Genomic DNA, 18042 nt, shown 5'->3' on the forward strand with positions numbered 1-18042 from the left:
AGATGTGTTATCACATTGTTCAAGCCTACCAACCACCAGCACCGATACAGGCACCTCAGTGTTACCTCAAGCACAGGTGGAATATGTGCCACAGGATGAGGAACACAGCACATGTGAGTATATGATTTAGACCGTGCAGACTGCTGGAAGTCTTTGGTGGGAGGCGGAGGTTCGCAGTAGCCATACTTAGGGTGCCCAAGTTGTTTAGCCTCTGGTGTCATTCACAAAGAGGATGCTCATGCAGCAGCCGAGCGAACTGCATGGACATTCTGGAGAGTCCCCTGAGGCTGTGCACACGCTTAGACTGACGATGGAGGAGTTCATCCATGCCATGTGTCGACTGTGACTCAGTCGAACAAATGCTTGAGTCACCATCATAGAGGCCTAGTTCAATGACTAGGCGTGAGAGCAGTGAGATGGCCATAACAATGTAGCTGCAATGATCAGAAACCTTGATTGTACTGTTGCAGGGGCAGCAGGCAGATGTACAGAAGGTGAACTCCTTCTCCTTCACACTACCCAAGTGCCCTCAGAGGGCTGAAACTGGCAGCCAGCTGGCTTTGGAGCTCCTCCTCAAAATACCTTATGGTATTAGGGGCGGCATGGTAGCACAGCGGTTAGCACTGTTGCTTCACAACCCCAGGGTCCCAGGTTCAATTCACGGCTTGGGTCTCTATCTGTCCGGAGTCTGCACGTCCTCCCGTGTGTGCGTGGGTTTCCTCCGGGTGCTCCGGTTTCCTCCCACAGTCCAAAGATGTGCAGGTTAGGTGGATTGGCCATGATAAATTGCCCTTAGTGTTGGGTGGGGTTGCTGGGTTGTGGGGATAGGGTGGAGGTGTTGACCTTGGGTAGGATGCTCTTTCCAGGAGCCGGTGCAGACTCGATGGGCCGGGTGGACTCCTTCTGCACTGTAAATTCTATAATAAAAACATCTGTCTCTTCCTTTATGCTTCAGTGAAATGGAAACTGTAAGATGTTCCTATTGTATCTCCAGCAGTGTCCCGGAATCAGACAACACATGAAATTTTATAGCATCACAGCCATTAACAATGTGTTCCTTGTTCTTCCATTAACTTGGAGTCCTGATGATAGCAGTTGACAGATTTCAATGTCAGCCTTGTGGAAACCTCTTTAGTAAGTGGTTGATAATCCCTTTAGATCCCACCAGGGTCCTTGCTTAATGTATGTTACACCGTGCAAAGTTAAGAGAGGGCATTCTCTGCAACCTGGAGCTGGATTTAACACTTCCCTGCTGATGTGTTTGAAACTGGGGTGTGGGAGGTTTGTAAAATTCAGCCCGTGGCTTTTCCCCCATTGTATCGGGGCAATGGACACCCTACCCTTCATCCCGCCCCACCACTATTTGTCCTGTAATGAGGGTGGCCCCATGCCAAATGGGTTGCCAACCAGCTTTTCTGGGCAGGTTACGATTGGGCAAGGGGGCTAAACCTCCTTTAGGGGATCCCTGTGCCCATTGGAGGCAATTCTCAAGATCATACACTCCCCACCTTAAACCCTCTCTGCTGGACCTGCCAGCCAAGTTGCATTGATACCGCAGACTTACATTCAGTCTAAATTCCATAATGTCCTCGCCTTACGAGTCTTAAGTGGCCACTGTTTGACCCTCATGCAGCTGGACTGTATAGCAGCTTTCTAAGGCAGGACAACTTCCCCACATGAGAGGAACTCTCACCCTGAACCAATTAATGCCCCGACAAGCATAAAATGACAATGGAGCAGCTTAGTTGGGTGGGGCAGGGAACATGGTATTGTGTAAAGTACAACCAATGGGGATCTAAAATGGCAGTGCTGCATCAAATTATTGGGGCAGCACGGTAGCCTTGTGGATAGCACAATTGCATCACAGCTCCAGGGTCCCAGGTTCGATTCCAGCTTGGGTCACTGTCTGTGCGGAGTCTGCACATCCTCCCCGTGTGTGCGTGGGTTTCCTCCGGGTGCTCCGGTTTCCTCCCACAGTCCAAAGATGTGCAGGTTAGGTGGATTGGCCATGATAAATTGCCCTTAGTGTCCAAAATTGCCCTTAGTGTTGGGTGGGGTTACTGGGTTATGGGGATAGGGTGGCGGTGTTGACCTTGGGTAGGGTGCTCTTTCCAAGAGCCGGTGCAGACTCGATGGGCCGAATGGCCTCCTTCTGCACTGTAAATTCTATGATAATCTATGATATTGTGTGGTGCCACAATCTTCTTTCTTTGCATCCTTCTGATTGATTTTAAGTGCATGCTGTCATGTGAGAGTACCTTTAAGAAATGGGTGTTTAAGAAATGTAACTTTAAGTGAACCTTACGTGGAAACTTCCTTAAGGTAGTCCCAGCACATCATTGGGGTATTCCCTGAATGTGAAGCTGGGGAACCTGGAAGGTATGGGCCTAGGACTTTAATAATCCTCTTTAATCAAGGACCTGAGCACAAAACAACAACTAAAATTTTGGTGCAGCACTGATGTAATGTTTTATTGGCAGAGGTTCCATCTTTACATTGGATCTGGAACCAAGACCCTTATTAGTCTGTTGTCATGTGAGGATGCCTTTAAGAAATGGATGTTTAAGCAATGTACCTTTAAGAAAACAGTGATGTCAGAGAGTGGGTGGAGCCATCATTTCAGCCATTTTGAAGTTTCAGTTTTGAGGAAAAGAGCTTGGGTGTGTGTCTGTGTTTGCAGTGAGCTGGATCTGCTGTGATCTCGGCCATGAAAGACTATCTCTGGATCATTTGGGTGATTTAAACTCATAATAGTAAATTCTTTAACATGATGTGTTTCTGTTTAAAGGTGTTACTTCTCTGGGATGTTGAAAGTAATAACTGAAGGATTATTTAGTGTTGTAATATTTTCGGGGTTATCTTTGAAGTAAGGGGTGTGAAGATGTCCAATGTTTATTTCAGAGGTTAAGTTGAGTTCATGGAATAAACATTGTTTTGTGTTTAAAAACCCATGAGTCCATAATTGTAAATCTACACCGAGGGAACAAGCTGTGTGCTCGGAAAAACAACAAATACATTAAAGGGGGAGTTTGGTTAAACTCCATGATATATTTTGGGGTTCTGAAAATACCTCTCCCATAACACTGTACAGGTAGATGGAAAATACACTACACCACTATTCAGAGAAACTTAGGAACACGATTAGGCTATTCTGCCCCTCAAAGCTGTTCCGCCATTCAATTAGATCATTGTTAATTTGGGCTTCAGCTCCATTTACCCACTTTTGTTCTGTCTTCCTTGGTGTCAGGCTAGAAAATGTCACTGATCGTTCTTTTACGGGGATGAAGTACCAACTTCCTCCAACCTCGCAGATTTTTACTGCCCTTTGTGTGAAGAACTGTTTCCTGATTACACTCGTCAATGGCTTGACTCTAGTTTTATGTTGATGCCCTATTGTCTTGGGTTCTCCGAACACAGGAAATTCTCCAGCTAACTTATTAATTGTGGCATACATGACCACAGAAGGAAGTCATTCAGTCTATTGAGTTTGGTCTGGCTCTTTCGAAGAGGGATCTCATGAGAAATATCTAGAAGGTGTGGGACTTATCCGGCTCTTCCCCATATCCCCACAATTCTATTCCAAGCAGTGCATTCCAAATCCTAATCATTTCACACAGTACGTAAAAACGGTTTTCCTCATGTTGACTTTGGTTCTTTGATCAATGGCCTTAAATCTGTGTTGCCAGGTTATTGATCCATCAACCAGTGGAAACAGTTTCCCTTTATTTATTCCCTCCAAACCAGGAATGACTTTAAACACCTCCATCAAATCTTCCCTTCGTCTTCTCTGCTTTACGGAAAACAATCCCAGTTTCTCCAACCTATCCAGGTAACAGTAATCACTCATTCCTGGAACCATTCTCGTAAATCTGTCCTGCATCCTCGCTGAAGAATTGATATCCTTCCGAAAGTGTGGTGCCCAGAATTGGACAAAATACTTCAGCATTGAATCATTTTATCCACCTTCATTTAAATTACCCACAAATCTTCTATACGCAATGGAATGTAAGGTCGTCATAATTTAACCGCTTAAGCTCTGGTATCATTCAAGTGTAACTCCTCCAAAGCCAACATATCCTTTTCTGAGATGCAGTCTCCAAAACTGAACATAGTTGTCCAGACAAGGTTTTAAAAATAAATTTAGAGTACCCAATTAATTTTTTCCAATTAAAGGGCAATTTAATGTGGCCAATTCACGTACCCTGCACATCTTTGGGTTGTGGGGGCGAAACCCACGCAAACATGGGGAGAATGTGCAAACTCCACGTCCAGACAAGGTTTGACGAAGCCTCTCTACAACTGAAGCACAACCCGCTCCTCTTTGTAGTCCAGTCCAGATGAAGGTCAGCATTCAATTATCCTTTTTCACTGATTTTTGTCCCTATCCACTAGCATTTCTCCTTTGATTAGATGAACACCCAAATCTCTTTGCTTATTCCTAGTTGCTCATCATTTAGAAAATACTCTAATTTATACTTCTTGAATCTGACGTGGATGACCTCCTATTTCCCAACATTGGTATTTTCTCCATGCCCTGGTTACCATTTGCCTCTTAACCATTTGCCTCTTAACCAACACCACTTAAAACAGATTATCTGACTATTTAATTCAAAAACAACTTGCACTTTTAACATAAGAAAATGCCGCAAAGTGCAACACATGTATAATTAGACAAAGAGGCAGGAGCAGAAATGAACACTACCAAGGAATCGGAATTGGACAGTCTTTGTTTATTGATAATCCTTTTGTGGGATGTGGGCACCACTGGTTAGGCCTGCATTTGTTGCCCATCCCTAATTGTCCTTCAGAAGGTGGTGGTGAGCCGCCTCCTTGCACTATCGCAGCCCATGCGGTGTAAGTATATCCAGTGTGCTGGTAGCAAGGGGTTCCAGGATTTTGACCAGCAACAGAGAAGAGGGTGGGGTTCAAAAACTCAGCTCAGCGTCAAAAAAGATGGCCAAGCTGTAGCAGCCCAATAAAGTAGCGGGGAGGACAATGGCATTGGTAGCAAGGGTTTGTGGGAAGGGGTTAAAGATGCCAATGACCTTTGTCTTTTCAATGTTTAAATAAAGGAAATCATGATAATCAAGGATGAGACGCACGATGAGCAATCTGAACACAGAGAAAGTGGAGGAGTCAAGAGAGGTAGTGAAGGGATCGAGCTGGTTATCATCAGCATACAAATGGAACTAGATGTCATTTCCTCGGATGATAATGCTGAGGGGATCACATTGCTGTTTGTAGAACTTTGCTATGTGCAAATTAGCATAGTAAAGCAAATGTACTTCAGAAATAATGTACTTGCCATAAAGTGATTTTGGGATGACTTGAAAACCTGCACTATATAGATGGAAGATATTTCAAGATGCACTATATCTGAATTACTGCATAATTTGCGGACCTGGTCAACGTTGGCTTGGAAATTATTGTTGTTCAATGTTCATTGTTTCCACTTCACAAAGAAATCAGCAGATTGCTAAATGACACATGTAAAAATTGCACTGATTTTTGAGGAGATGTAATCTCAATGCATCAGGAAAGTAGTAAGACCCAAAATTCAGGAGCTTAATTCCTCTTCAGAATAAAAACGCATATACCATTATAATTTCTCCAAAATTGCAAATAATCTGAAAAATGGATATGACTTTCACACTTACATTAATTCTATGTAAATAGAAGGACACCAATAATTGCAATCATTCAAATCCTTCATCCCTGCAATCTGTGTGTCATTAGTTTCATCAGCTCCATCCTAGAAACTCTCCTGTAACCTAGCAACCGTCTTTACAACCTATGAGGAACTGCACAGAATGTGTTTTTGAACAATGCTTCTATCCCTTAAAAAATGTATTTTCTTAAAGGATGTTATAACAATTTTGTATCAAATATGGCTTCTAAAACATTTGTATAATAGTCTCTTTAATTCAACTTCCATATGCAATATAAATTTTCATGTGAGATTTTGCTGATTCTGTGCACTGTTAACATAAAGAGTGAAGTATAAGTTCAATGTGCCAAACCATCTTACTTGGCATCATCATTTGAAAGTAGGCACCGCCAGATAAAACTTTATCTTTCCCTTTAAACATAATGCCAGTGTAGATGATTGACCATTATTTTGTGCTAAATGAAAGAAAATAATTTCATGGGTCATATGAAACCCCCGTTTTTCAATGGTAACATGGAATCGTTACGGTACCACCCTCATACACCATCGCCAACACACTGCCCACGCTAATTTGACTGCATATATGCAATGTAACAAAATAAAGCTGGATCTCTTTATAACATTGCTCCATTCCTCAGGCGTCCAATTGAGGACAATCTAAGTTTGTTGTGGGGGGGGGGTTGTTGGTGACGAATGTGATATAAAATAGTTACTTTAGAGATACTAGTTAATGTAATGTAGAAATAAGCCACTTTGATTCTTGCAGTTAGGGACAAAGGAATTCGAGACCGCATGGAAAAAGCAGGAAGAGGTGTGTCTATGAGAGTGATGCTTCATTGATAGGGGCCAGAGAAAGGGATTGGAAGTGAGCCAATCAGAATAGATCGAACAGGTCAGGAGGGACATAGGCTGACCTATGTCCGTCGAGTATGTGAAACTTGATACCATTTGAATTGATTTTGCAGAGATCCCTTTGTCTTTTAGTTCAGTCGTTTTCTGGAGTGTAAGAGGCTGGATGTCCTGTTACATTTCTGTAAGATGATTCAAGCTTGCAAGCTAAATAAATAACTTCTGTTTACGTGCGAATCCGTCTCAACTTTTATTGAGGCCAGACTGACAGAGAAAGAAATTTGGAGATCAACATTTGGTGCCGAAACCCGGGATTTCTCTGGGCGATCCTGATCCAACTGCGAAATCAGAATTAGACTGATTATGAACAGGAGGACGGGAACAAAGGGCCCTCAATGTAGAAATGGAAAACGACCAGCATTGATTGTTCCCCTCTTCTTATCGTCTGATTAGTCTGGTCACTCGCGGTTGGCACAGAAAGACCGCCTCGACGAAATCACAGGTCAGTCTGGGGATTAGCACTTTAATTGATGGGATTTCATATTGTTGTTTAGGCTTGGGTTAGGGTTTTGGGCTGATGGGACTTTAAATAATAAAGGTTCAGTCTATTATCAGGGTTCAGAGGCTGATGTGACTTAAATAATAAAGGTTCAGTCTATTATCAGGGTTCAGAGGCTGATGTGACTTAAATAATAAAGGTTCAGTCTATTATTAGGGTTCAGAGGCTGATGTGACTTAATTAATGAAGGTTCAGTCCAGTATAACTGTTTTTAAATCTGAAGATGGTTCAACTCTATGTGTGAGTGTTTTAAATATATAGTTGATTAAGCTAAAATTGTCTCCTTGGACTGTAAAGTTCCGAGGTCTAGTTGAGATTGTGAGGTTGAAGCAGAAGTCTCTCAAAGGGTTAACAGCAGCAGGCGGAGTTGAAAACAGACAGTGCTTCTCACTCAGGCCTTGAGATAACAGCACCAGTCTGCAGTGTAATCGGATACCTTTCCTTTGAGTCAGTGAACACCAGCAAAGTTACGTTTTGAATTAATTAAAGGAAACCAGTGGGTTTCTCCACCTCTTTGATAAAAGTTATTATTTTCGAAAGCAATTGATTGAAATTGCCAGAATCTTAAATTTTATTTACTTGAAATAAGGTTTATCTCATTTTATCTGGAGATTAATAGAAACTTAAAGAAGATCATGGACACCATTTTAAAAAGTGTCAATCTGGAGATGATAGTTGATTTTGCTAATACTTATGTGTATGTAACAGAAAAAAAACTTGTTAAAAGAAAAATTGTTAAGATAAAGAAATAATTAAGTTGTAAATGTTATACAAGTTTGTGTTAAGCAAATTGTAAATTTAGTTCTGAGTTGAGATCAGAGCTAAGCTTGCAAGTTGCAGTAATTCAATTTGAATTTTCAAACATTTTTAAGTTTAAAAAAAAAGAGAGCAAATAGAGAAAAGAAGGACACAGTTCTTGAATGCGTTGAATAGCACATTTCAAAGGCCCATAAATCTTTCTGTTATCTTAGACCTAAAACCTAGGAAGATTGACGAGCCATAGGAATGTCTGGGGCGTTTTAATGAAATCTACCGGGGGCAGTCAGGCGATTTGCTGTATCAAAATGGTCAGAATTCCCCTCAATACTGTGCTATGTTAATGCATTGCCTACCACCTTCTGTGGTTACTGCTGTGAAATGTAATAACATGAATTGGACAGAGAACGACCCTTCCCAGATGGCAAGGGCAGTCAGATTTTACTGGAAGGAGGGTGTAGGCCAAGAAGGAGGCTCAGTTACAAAGGTTAAGACTGAGTATGTAATGAAAAAGGATGATCTGCGATCCCAACAAGCGGCAGAAATGGTAGTTTACCAGCAGGAGCTCCAATATAGTGACTTTGGGTGGGTGGATCAGCGAAGAGGAGGATGAGACAACAGTGCTATATTTCTATCACCCCCCAGTGGTGGACGTTAGACATTGAACAGCCACTATCACTGCATCACGTTACCCTGGCCTATGACAGAACTGGACGAAACAGGGATTTGGAGGACAAATACCGGCCATTACTTGAGACCGAATGGCCAGTCAAGGTTACAGCCACAGTCACGGGAAAAGAAGGTACAGCCGATTTTGTTACAATATCACCACATTTATGGCCACAGTCAGCTTCGGTAAGCCCTCATATTACACGTCAGGTCCATGACCAGTACCATGCCAGGGATATGGGGCGAATGGTCAGCATCTTACCGCAGCTCGTCAGAATAGGTATGAGATATACCTTTTGAACAATCCACGTCTGACATTTAAACACTGTACCACTATCAATCCAGCCTGTTTTCTTAGTGGTCCCCCTGTCCATGAAGACGCACCTGGCCACGACTGTTTAGCCTTGATTCAGGAAACTACCACAAAAGGGGCGATTTGAGTGACATTTCGTCAGAACAACCTGACATGATTATGTGTGGTCAAATATCCCACCGGGGTTTAGTTAATGACCTACTGCAGGCCCCCCTTATGCCAGCGCAGATTTCCGTTATTAAATCCGCTGCCCACACGAATGGTACAACCCCAGTTGACGTTGGTAATGAACGAGCAGATTGTGCAGCGCGCACAGCCGCACAAATTCAGCAAGTGATGGTGCCTAAAATGTTAAGTCAGACTAAACGATCTACTATGAATGTGTCTGCTTCTGACAAGCCAATGCCAGACGTCATAAGGTTACAGGAGGATGCTCCTGAGAGTGATAAACAAATGTGGAAACGGTTAGGTTGTACATATGATTCTGTTTCCTCTTTATGGACCACGCCTGCACATCAGACTTGTATGTCTGATGTACTGGCTTTATGGGTCATCGAATGTGTACACTTTGCAACTCATTGTGGGGCTCGGGGGACTAGTGATTTGTTGCTGGACACTTGGTGGCACCCTAAAATGCAGGGGTTGGCCCAAAGTATCAGTAATCGGTGTTTGATTTGTCAGCAATATAACACCGGAAAAGGTATCCCTTGTGGGAAGGGGCAAACCCCGTTGCCCAGTGGTCCCTTTGAGACGCTCCAAATGGATTACATTGAGTTGGAAAGGTGTCAATGTTACAAATATGTTTTGGTCACTGTGGATGTGTTCAGCAGATGGGTCGAGGCGTATCCGACTATCTATAGTAAAGCTGCTCCTGTGGTTAAAGTCTTGATGAGGGAAATCATTCCCCGGTACGGTATACCAGCTCAGTTAAGTTCTGATAATGGGCCTCATTTTATTGGACAAATTAACAAGGAGTTTTGCTCCCAGTTGGGCATACGCCAGCAGTTACACTGTGCTTACAGACCGCAGGCAGCCGGGTTGGTTGAAAGACACAATCAGACCCTCAAAACTAAATTGGCTAACTTAAGAGCAGACACGGGACTGACATGGCTTAAGTTGCTCCCCGTTGCCCTCTTCCAGCTGCGGGTTACACCTGCGGGACCAGCCCGGCTCTCTCCCGCCGAGATTCTCTATGGCAGGCCTCTTAGAACTCCTTGGAGCCTGCAGGTTCCCAGACGGGTTCAGTTTCATCAGATGACTGAGGAAATGACCACCTATGTTCTGGCCCTTACGCAAGTGCTCAAGGAACTCCATGGCCAAGTCTGCGCGGCTCACGAGCCATTGCCCCCAGTACCTAGCTCACTTTCAGTCCAGCCCGGTAGTTATGTCATGGTCAAAAAAATTGGACTAGGAAGGGGTCGGAGCCGCGATGGGACGGGCCCTTCCAAGTTCTCCTTACCACCCCCACAGCAGTTAAAGTGGAGGGGCGAAGTGCTTGGGTCCACCTACATCACTGTAAATTGAGTCCATCTCCACTACTGTAAAAGGTCGGATACTAACCTGCCTCCCTTCTCCAGTGCTATTTTACAGGTGTGGAGCATGATGGAGTGGCTACGCATCGTCTGTCTGATATTTGGCCTCACTTCGCTTGGCGTGTTATTGGCGATGGACATGGAAAAGGGGAATATTATGTATCTGTGTAGCCCCAACCAATCTACAAGGATACATCACCTATGCACAGGTGATGTTCTTCGCTGCCCCCATATACGAGGACATGGTATCGACTCATGGAAGGTCATCAAAGTTAAGGAGAATGCGGGAGTCATGAAGCAGCTGCACCGGTCCCGGCGATGGGAAGGGAACATTATATGGACATTGCCTTGTTTTTGGAATACATGTAAATTTGATTTTGGATGTGTTAAAAGTGGTACAATAAAGGTAACATCAAGCTGTCAGAAGAGTGTAGGAAGAGACCATGAGAAAGAGAAAGGGACTAGAGAGAGGACGGGGCGTGTGAGAAGGGAAGTACAGCTAGAACGTAGGTTACCGGGAGATGCACTTAAGTTAATTAAAGGCCAAACTGAGGAAAACCCGGGTAGTATGAATCTCTTCTACCAGATTTACCACCGTCTGTATGGCCAGGGACGGGTTGTCTGCTACCCAAACCCCGCAGCGGTGTCTAGGTTATTTTCTGTTTCACCGCTTTGGGGCACTCCCCAAACGGTGGTTCATTGTCAGCGTTCCGAGCCATTGCCCGAGCAAGTCACTCTTCCTTACGATCCGGATTCAGCACCACCGGCTATTTGCCTTCCCCTCCCTCGGGATAATTCCCATTCACAGTACGATAGGCTGCGACGGTGGAGGGCGTACATACCTAGCCACTTCACTCCCAATAGGGATTCCCGGTCGTACGAGAATTGCTTCAGCAGTGAAGGGTACGGCTGTTTGCTGGTAGAGGTGGACACAAATATAACATGTCTGTTTCCCACCTGTACGGACAGGAGGTGCCATATCACCCAGGCGTCTGGCCAATGCGTTTGTTATAACACCACTTGCGTTCCATTGAACGCTGGCCTCCAGCTCCTTTGTGGCTGGGCGAATGTCTCTCATATCACTGTTGGGAATAGGGCTTTCTGCATTGCTGGGCGGCCCGAATGGGCATTTCAAAATTGGATAAACTGGGCTACTGGGAGGTCCTTACGCAACCGATATGCTGATTGTGATGCTAGTCTCCACACGGAACAAGGATACTACTTTTTATTTAATGGTACGGCGACCAACGTTTTGTCACCCCATTTCCCCGCCGAATTGCTATTGGGACTCTAGTCCCTACCACAGTCCCCTGCCCTTCGGCGTGGAACCTGCATAATCAGTTAGCACGCCGGGCAGTCTCTGCTGAATTTTGCGAGAACTGGAAAAAACCTCAGGTTCTCGCACCCAACCGGGGCCACTCAGCCGGGTGGGGCATTCTGAGCGTATTGACACTGGGAGGTGTGGGGGGTTCCTTGGCTGTTAGTGATCGGAATTATTTTATTTGCGGCCTTACCATTTTGGGAAATGAAACCTTGGGAGCCCTCGGGGCAATAACTAAGGAGTTGTCTCAGCTACGGTTGTTTGCAATGCAGAACCGGTATGCTCTTGACTATCTTCTGGCCCGTGAGGGTGGGGTATGCGCCATAGTACAGGGCAAGTGTATTATGGGGATTCAGGACTTGACTGCTAACATTACTACATTTATGGATCGCATACGGGATCACTTGGACGGGATGCAGGATCCTGACTCTTGGGGTAACTGGGGATTTGGAGGATGGAAGGACTGGTTGATAAATATGGCCATGTATCTAGTGGTAGCTATCGGCTGCATCTTTGTGGGCCTGGCCATCCTTAAATGTGTGATGGGTAGAATGCGGGGTGCACTGGATCAGATCACCGCCCCAATCACCGAGAAAAAAATTTAACTGTTAAAATCCATGAGGGTGAAGCAGATGAAGGGGGGCTAAGACAGGAATTGGAAATGCAGCGACGGATCTTTTTAGATGAGGAACCGTAGCTATAGATTGGATAGTTCGGTTATCATGGAATGATAAAAGGAGGGAATGACGAATGTGATATAAAATAGTTACTTTAGAGATACTAGTTAATGTAATGTAGAAATAAGCCACTTTGATTCTTGCAGTTAGGGACAAAGGAATTCGAGACCGCATGGAAAAAGCAGGAAGAGGTGTGTCTATGAGAGTGATGCTTCATTGATAGGGGCCAGAGAAAGGGATTGGAAGTGAGCCAATCAGAATAGATCGAACAGGTCAGGAGGGACATAGGCTGACCTATGTCCGTCGAGTATGTGAAACTTGATACCATTTGAATTGATTTTGCAGAGATCCCTTTGTCTTTTAGTTCAGTCGTTTTCTGGAGTGTAAGAGGCTGGATGTCCTGTTACATTTCTGTAAGATGATTCAAGCTTGCAAGCTAAATAAATAACTTCTGTTTACGTGCGAATCCGTCTCAACTTTTATTGAGGCCAGACTGACAGAGAAAGAAATTTGGAGATCAACATTGGGAGAGACATGTGTGTGTGTTTGAGTGAGCAATGTATATGTGTGGGGGGGGGTGGGGGGGGGGGTGGGAGGAGTATGAGGGAGGTGTGCGTGGGGAGGGTGAGGGGGATGTGGGTGGGTGTGTGGATGCGTGTGTGTGTGGGGGGCGAGGGGGTGTATTTGTGGGGAGTGGGTGTGTTGGAGGCTGTAGGGGGGCACATGTGTGCGTGTGAGGGGGTGTGCATGTACAGGTGTGTTTTGTGTGTAGTTATGTGTATGTGTTTGGTGGTGATGATGGGGTGCTGGCATCTGAATCATTTAATTTCATTCAATAAAAAATTGCATGCTTCATCATTCACCTGTAACTCTTCAGAATATACTGAAATTATTTTTAAAATCTAAAGTTAAATATGTATCCAATATCACTGCATTCCTGAGGTGGGGGTAGGGTTAAATTGGATAATTTCCAAAAACGGGTGCAGAGAACAAGATGCATAAATAACTAATGTCCACTGATAGAAATACAGGTCGGAGGCCAAGTTTGTGCTGTCTCTGATTTCAGCATGCAGCCAGTGCTCCCTAAACCGTACACTGGTGCGGGCATCAGAAAGAGGCCCGGCATCAGAAGTGCCCAGCGTATCAGCACTGCAACAACTCGCCAATCCTCCCTTGACAGCAACTTCCGAATCTGCAACCTCTACTAACTTGAACAGGGGTAGCAGACACATATGAACACCACCACCTGCCAGATCCCCTCCAAGCTGTATACCTGACTTGGAACTATGTCACCGTTCCTTCACTGTTGCTGAATCAAAATCGTGGAACCTCCCTCCTTAACAGCACTGTGGGTGTAACGACACTAGACTGAATGCAGTAGTCTAAGAAGGTGGCTCACACCACATTCTTAAGGGCAATTAGGGATGGTCAACAAATGTTAGCCTTGACTGCGACCCCCACATTACATGAAATTTTTTTTTTTAAATGCAAAGACTGAACTTTTCTTAATCCACTCAATTTCTGGTGATTGTTGTCACTTACTGTCAAACCAAAAAAACTGAACGAGGGCAAGGTAGAAGTAGGTACATTGTGGATTCAGTTCATTTGTTTCCTATACAGCTGATGAAAATTCATTGGAAACCTTGAGAGCCTTCATTTAAAAAAAAAATCCAATTAAGGGGCAATTTAGCGTGGCCAATTCACCTACTCTGCATATTGATTGATTGGTTGATTTGATTTATTGTCACATGTACTGAAGTACAGTGAAAAGTATTTTTCAGTGGCTGAGGGAATGTACACAGTACGTACATAGTAGACAAAGAAAATAATCGACAGAGAACATTGACAATGGTACATCGACAAACAGTGATTGGTTACACTGCAGAACAAGGGGCCAAACAAAGCAAATACATGAGCAAGAGCAGCATAGGGCGTCGTGAATAGTGTTCTTACAGGGAACAGATCAGTCCGAGGGTGTAGTCGTCGAGGAATCTTGTAGCTGTGGGGAAGAAGCTGTTCCTATGTCTGGATGTGCGGGTCTTCAGACTTCTGTACCTACTGCCTGATGGAAGGGTCTGGAAGAAGGTAAGCCTGGGTGGGAGGGGTCTCTGATAATGCTGTCTGCCTTCCTGAGGCAGCAAGAGGTGAATACAGAGTCAATGTGGAGGTGGAAAGCTTGTGTGATGTGCTGGGCTTAGTTCACCACACTCTGTAGTTTCTTGTGATCTTGGACTGAGCAGTTGCTCAGTCCAAGGCTGTGATGCAGCCGGATAGGATGCTCTCTATCGCACATCTGTAGAAGTTTGTGAGAGTCAATGCAGACATGCCAAATATCTTTGGGTTGTGGGGGTGAGACCCCCGCAGACACAGGGAGAATGTGCCAACTCCACATGTACAGTGACCCTGGGTCGTGATCAAACCCGGGTACTTGGCGGTGTGTGGCAGCAGTGCTAACTACTGTGCCACCATGCCGCCTCGTAAGAGCCTTCATGATGAAGAGCTGCACATCATGAGAATACAGAGGCAATGAGGGGGAAAAAAACTCATCTATTTTAAGTAGGAGCTGGATTGGAATCTCGGTCTTTACTTGAGGAGGTTTTGTTTGGTTGGAGGGCATCTTACATTATTCTCAGCTAGTTTCAATGTCTACATTAATTGTCCTAAGACAAGACAGCGTTCAGGAGAGACCACAATCGTCATCGCCTGTCCTCAGGCCTTTCACTACCAATGAAGTGGAAATCCGTGAACCCATGAATGTGAGGGGATTTTGTGATGATCAGCAAGGAGGGTGAATTCGAGCTGCAATCTCATTTAGGCTTTCATTCTTCCAATTAATTTTGCACTCTCATGGAGAAGGGAACCTCCAGAAAGGTAATACTAATAAACATTAAATGTTTATTGGAATAAATATAGTCAAGACTGGGAGCCACCTGTGAACACATGGCTTGCTCGAAACTTATTTCACAATTGACAACGGTATGTTTCACCACATCATGCCTTATCCCTGATGAACTGCACTAAAAGTCAACAGGAAGACTCTACAGCATCTCAAAAGCACCATCTGAAAATCATAAATGTCATTGAGATGTAATGATGAAGATTTAATATAAAACCCGATTGAAATCATGGAGAAATGGTTGAATGAAACATGTATAACACTGAGGAGAAAAAGAATCCCATAATTTCTTCATGTAACTAAATGCACCCCAAAGATAGATGTAACCATATTTCACTGGTTGACATTCACCTATCTCTCCTCTTTTATGTTACTTCCTTCAATAATTCCAAGATCCAAACAATTGATCTACAGTCTTCAATGTTAACCTTTCTCTTTATTGATACTGGCAGTGTACTTCCAATATTTGCTATTTTGACTTTGAAGTAAGATTGCTGCTGCAGCTTGCTATCCTGTGCTGCGATTTTCTCCAGAGCTATCTGGCTGCTGCTCAGGCATTGCCAGGAGAAATTCAAGTATAAAATAAGCAGCAAAAAAACTCCCTGCAAAGGAATAATGGGCGGGATTCTCTGATCCTGAGGCTATGTGTTGATGACGTTGTGCGTTTTACGACGGCGTCAACAGGCCCCCAGGAGCAGAGAGCCTGCGCCCTACAGGGGCCCAGCATGGCACTGGAGAAACTCACGCAGTTCCAGCTACCAATACCAGCGTCACAGAGGCGCCGCAGGTCTGCGCATGCGCGCCACGGCCAGCGTGAATTCGCGCATGCGTGCTAGTTGGCTTCTCCGCGCCAGATCCGACGCAACATGGCGTAGAGCTACAGGGGCCCGATGCAGAGTAATAGAGGCCCCCACCAGGAGAAGCCGGCCCGCCGATCGTTAGGCCCCAATCGCGGGCCAGGCCACCGTGGAGGACCCCTGGGGTCGGATCCCCCCTCTCCCCCCCCCCCACCCACCAGACCGCCCCCCCCCGCAGGATGTACGGCGAGGTCCCGCTGGGTAGGACCACATGTGAATGGCGCCGGTGGGACTTGGCCTATTTCTGCGGGCAAGCGGCCCATCCCGCGCAGCGAATCGCCGGCCCCTGACCGGCGCCGCGCCGACTGCGCCGGCGCCAATGGTGACGATTCTCCGGTAACCGGAGAATCGGCGGACTGGCGTCGGAGCAGCATCGCGTGAATCGCCCCCCCGCCGGCCGATTCTCCGACCTGGCTCGGGGTCAGAGAATCCCGCCCAATGTACCTGGATTTATTTTGTTTAAAATAAAACTCTGCCCTTTATTTTCTCTCAAACAGTTAAGGCAGGGCAAAACTGTTGAGCAGGGGTTGGTAGTAGGACAAGTTACAGCAGGGGAAGCAATCGATTCAAAAGCACAATTCTCAACCATCACACTCATGCTCCTGTTTATGTTCCACACGCCTCAAAACTGATCTGGGTCCCAAGCAAACGGATGAGATTGATGCAGTCTAATTTGGAGATCGAGAGCTTGAAATGAAATGAAAATGGCTTATTGTCACAAGTAGGCTTCAATGAAGTTACCGTGAGAAGCCCCTAGTCGCCACATTCCGGCACCTGTTCGGGGAGGCTGTTACGGGAATTGAACCATACTGCTGGCCTGCCTTGGTCTGCTTTAAAAGCCAGCGATTTAGCCCAGTGTGCTAAACAGCCTTTGGGGGGGGGGGGGGGCTGACTTAACAATGTTAAAGAAGAAGCATTGTTCCAAATTAACATTTCAGTCCACGGTTATTTGACATTTTTATATGCAAATAGTAAATTTGTTGTGTCAAATATCTGCACTGAAACTACAAACTAGGATTAATATCTGCAGCCCAGCATCTACACCTCAGTCAGCTCCAAGTGTTCCATAGCCAGATGCCTTGTTTACAAAATAGAATATTAAACTGTGGTCTGGTCTCAGTGATCATATTAACCATCTGTTGGTTGATAAAACTGACCCAAATAAATCACAAAGAACTTTCAGCAACTGAGAGAGGGGAGTAAAACGCACAACTGCTCCCAAATGCTCCCCCCTTACTTACTTGGGCTGCCGCTGGTGCTGATAATGATGGAAAACTTGGACTCTAAATTTAAACTGAAACAAAATAATTTCGAAGATATTTGCAATTGTTCTTAAATTGCTGAGTATTTCAGCAAACATTTATGGGCACTGACTAATGAGCAAGCGATGGTTCAACCTCTGCCTGCAAATACAGGCTGCACCATCAATGGAAAAGTCAGAGGAGAAATGCTTTGCGTGGGCAATTTTATTGCTGCCTGCCAAGCAATGACAGTGAGTATTGGCATTGGTCTGGGAATTAATTCCGGGGACTGATTCTCAATTACGCCACAAATTCAGGTCCATCTTTGAGCATTTTATTATTGTGGTTAGGTAGACTTCAATACAGCTTAAAACCAAAAGTTTTCAATGTACCTATAATTGTAAACATAGCCAACATAACTGAACAAAATGTTTTTGATCTAGTGAAAATTGTCAAAGTTTGGCAATCTACTTTTTCTTTTCTGTGTCATGAATGGAGACCAGTTTGTTCTTGATCATCTCCTTATTTAAGTAGAAAAAACACAAATAATATACCATAGAGAGTGTATTCTTTATTGCAGTGTATGACTCTTCACCTCCATTGTTGGACACTAATACAGCTTTATGGACAAGGGTCTGCACCTTCCAATTTAATTATCCTAGTTGTAAGTTACAACCTCTTCCTCCTTAGATTGGATTTGTTTA

General features: G+C 44.7%; 2 protein-coding genes across 10 annotated transcripts in view; one reads left to right on the plus strand and one right to left on the minus strand.

Moving 5' to 3' along the window:
• LOC140428486 (receptor-type tyrosine-protein phosphatase T-like) overlaps positions 1–18042 on the minus strand; it is a 1877905-nt gene that overhangs the window by 1284833 nt on the left and 575030 nt on the right. The gene's annotated exons all lie outside the window — the stretch shown is intronic.
• On the plus strand, positions 8554–12792 carry LOC140428485 (uncharacterized). The gene is made up of 2 exons (XM_072515004.1): positions 8554–8634; positions 10392–12792. The coding sequence occupies exons 1-2, from the start codon at positions 8594–8596 to the stop codon at positions 11638–11640; spliced, it is 1290 nt and encodes a 429-aa protein (XP_072371105.1). The 5' UTR covers positions 8554–8593; the 3' UTR covers positions 11641–12792.

This window comes from Scyliorhinus torazame, chromosome 8 (assembly GCF_047496885.1).
Source record: "Scyliorhinus torazame isolate Kashiwa2021f chromosome 8, sScyTor2.1, whole genome shotgun sequence".
NCBI lineage: Eukaryota > Metazoa > Chordata > Chondrichthyes > Carcharhiniformes > Scyliorhinidae > Scyliorhinus > Scyliorhinus torazame.